The sequence below is a fragment of the Cyprinodon variegatus genome, unplaced genomic scaffold, assembly GCF_000732505.1.
Source record: "Cyprinodon variegatus isolate N-32 unplaced genomic scaffold, C_variegatus-1.0 Scaffold630, whole genome shotgun sequence".
Taxonomy (NCBI): Eukaryota; Metazoa; Chordata; class Actinopteri; order Cyprinodontiformes; family Cyprinodontidae; genus Cyprinodon; species Cyprinodon variegatus.
The window spans coordinates 378,857-381,452 of record NW_015151083.1 but is presented as its reverse complement, the minus strand read 5'-3'; the positions used below and the strand labels follow the sequence as shown (position 1 = coordinate 381,452).

At 42.6% G+C, this 2,596-nt stretch overlaps 1 protein-coding gene across 1 annotated transcript in view; it reads left to right on the top strand.

The window, feature by feature from the left end:
• strn (striatin) overlaps positions 1-2,596 on the top strand; it is a 43,233-nt gene that overhangs the window by 37,115 nt on the left and 3,522 nt on the right. The window contains exon 16 of the mRNA XM_015393204.1: positions 584-779. Within this exon, the coding sequence (XP_015248690.1) occupies positions 584-779 (196 nt within the window). The remainder of the gene's footprint in view (positions 1-583; positions 780-2,596) is intronic.

The window sequence follows — 2,596 nt, the reverse complement described above, 5'->3', positions numbered from 1 at the left end:
ATGCAGGTGAAGTGTCTTGCCAAAGGACACAGCAACATTGAAAGCCGGAGCTTAAACCAACAACTCTTCGGATTTAGGGCAACTCCTGCATCCTGTGCCCTTTAGCACATATGCATTAATTTAATAATAATAAAAACCCTCAATTAATATAATGTTCAACAAAATGGCAACGTTGACATCTTTACAAACTCAAACTTTCGACTTTCCTGAGATTCATGATCTAACACCATATTTGCTTAATCATGGCTTCATATCTGTGGTACAGGGAGGCGACCAGCTTCTGGCAGCCCAGGAAAATCCTGCTACGATCCACCATTCCTTTCCATCTCTGGGTTTCGCCTCACAAACCGCATAAAAAAAAAAAAAAATTTTTGTCAGCCCACAAGTTTTAAGTGTTCTTTTCCTCCCGAATACTAATGAAATACGTTGTGGTCCAAGACAGAATAACCTAATTTACAGCTTTGTGAACAACATCTTAAAACACTGCAGTATTGTAGCTTGTATTAAACTTTCCATTGTCTGTTTGTAACGTCTTTGTTGTCTGTTATCAAAGGATCTACATGTTTAATGTTTTGCTTTTTGAAATCCAGGCACTCCCTGTCACATTAACAAGGTCCTCAGTCACCCGACTCTTCCGATCACCATCACGGCGCAGGAGGACAGACACATCAAGTTCTTTGACAATAACAGCGGGAAGCTGATCCACTCCATGGTGGCCCACCTGGATGCCGTCACCAGCTTAGCTGTGGATCCAAACGGACTCTATCTCATGTCAGGCAGTAAGTATCAAACGTCTCTTTTGCCTTCTTATTCTGTGACCTGACTGGTCGACTTAAACCCACTCCAACACTAGCTGACAGTATTTAGAAAATCTGAATCATTCCCAACAATGATTTTAAATTATATTTATCTAGTGTAGAACCATCCTAATTGAATCTGCTAGTAAAATTCTGCTAAACTGTTATGTAGCCTTAAATTTTGTTATAGCAGATTTATTCAAACGAGAAAGTCTCTCCCTTTCCAGTGAAATTCGCCATTTTTGATCCCAAATCGATCACCTCCGTGAATCATGTGGGTCTTTCGGGGGGTGTTTGCTATCCTAGAAATCAACTTCTTTTTTTTTCATAATTTTGGTTCCAATGTCAAAACTTAATAGGCAAGGCAAATGTATTTGTATAGCACAATTCAGTACAAAGACTATCGGTCTCCGCCAGGTGACGTCAATTGTTTACCTCGGGCGCGGTGCATCGTGGGAAAACCACCATATTAGGTGTAAAGTCGAGATAAGCCACACGCGGCTGTTCTTTCGGCACAATTATTTACCAGAAATGACACGATCGTGTTGTGTGAGAGGCTGCCAGTCCCGGTGTCGTNTGACACCATAAATAATACATTTTACTGCTAAAAAAAAAAACATCACTGCACTCTAATGAATTACCGTAATTTTTGGACTATAATCCGCACCTGAATATAAGCCGCAGAAACTACATTGCATGATTTGTACATATACAAGCCACACTGGACTATTAGCCACAGTTTTTTTTTTATGTTTAATTACCATATGGTTCGTGCACAGAGAGGATTGTCGGGAAAGGGGCAACTGTTTGGGGAAGCTCCTATTTATAAAAATTTCAACACAGTTGAGTTGGGACAATTCTTCCTGCTGGTGTCTCCAACGTCTCACCATTGACCCGTTCATTCCAAGGTTATGTACAGCGGTTCTATTTTCTTCGTTTACTGCCAAATTGACTGCCTTTACCTTAAAAGCTGCATCATATGCATTTCAACGTTTGTTTACAACGTTTGTTTGGGTGTCACACAAACTATCTTGCGCTCGCATTGTCCGTCTTTCTCGGAGTCTGCTTCCAGAGGAGGTCCGCATTACTGTGCGCACGGCTACTTCTGTGTTGAAGCAAATGTGACGTCAACATGGTGGATGGTAAAATCCATAGCTTTGGGTACTGTATTACCCAAGTGGTCGTTTGCTGTAAATGTCCGCATTGTTATATAAGCCGCAAGGTCGAAAAATGGGGAAAAAGTCGTGGCTTATAGTCCGAAAATTACGGTAATCATTAATTACTTTTATTTAGAAGAGTGAGGTGCATGAGAACGCTGGGACCCTTTTTCCACCTGGATCCCTGCTCTTTTTCGCCCTCATGTCCCTCTGTTGTCACACAAACGTGCCCTCTCTTCCTCCCCACCTCCACCGTCTCTAGCCCCACAGCTAGTTCCTGATTGTCCTGCTTGCGTTGTGGCGTGGAATACCAGCGCAGACCATGTTTCAATATTGGGCACAAATATAAAAAAATCTGTGTCAAGCTCACTGCGACACACTGCTGCGGGAGGATAACCAGCCCTTTAGAGACAGCTTATATTGCCAATGGGAAGGGAGCCAAATGCCGATTGTTAGTGGGTCGACCAATGTTTGAAAACCCGCTTTAACCTGGCATTTTCAGTGGGGAAGAGGCTATAGCGTCTGATAGAGCCATTGCCAGTAAGCAATGCAGGTGAAGTGTCTTGCCAAAGGACACAGCAACATTGAAAGCCGGAGCTTAAACCAACAACTCTTCGGATTTAGGGCAACTCCTGCATCCTG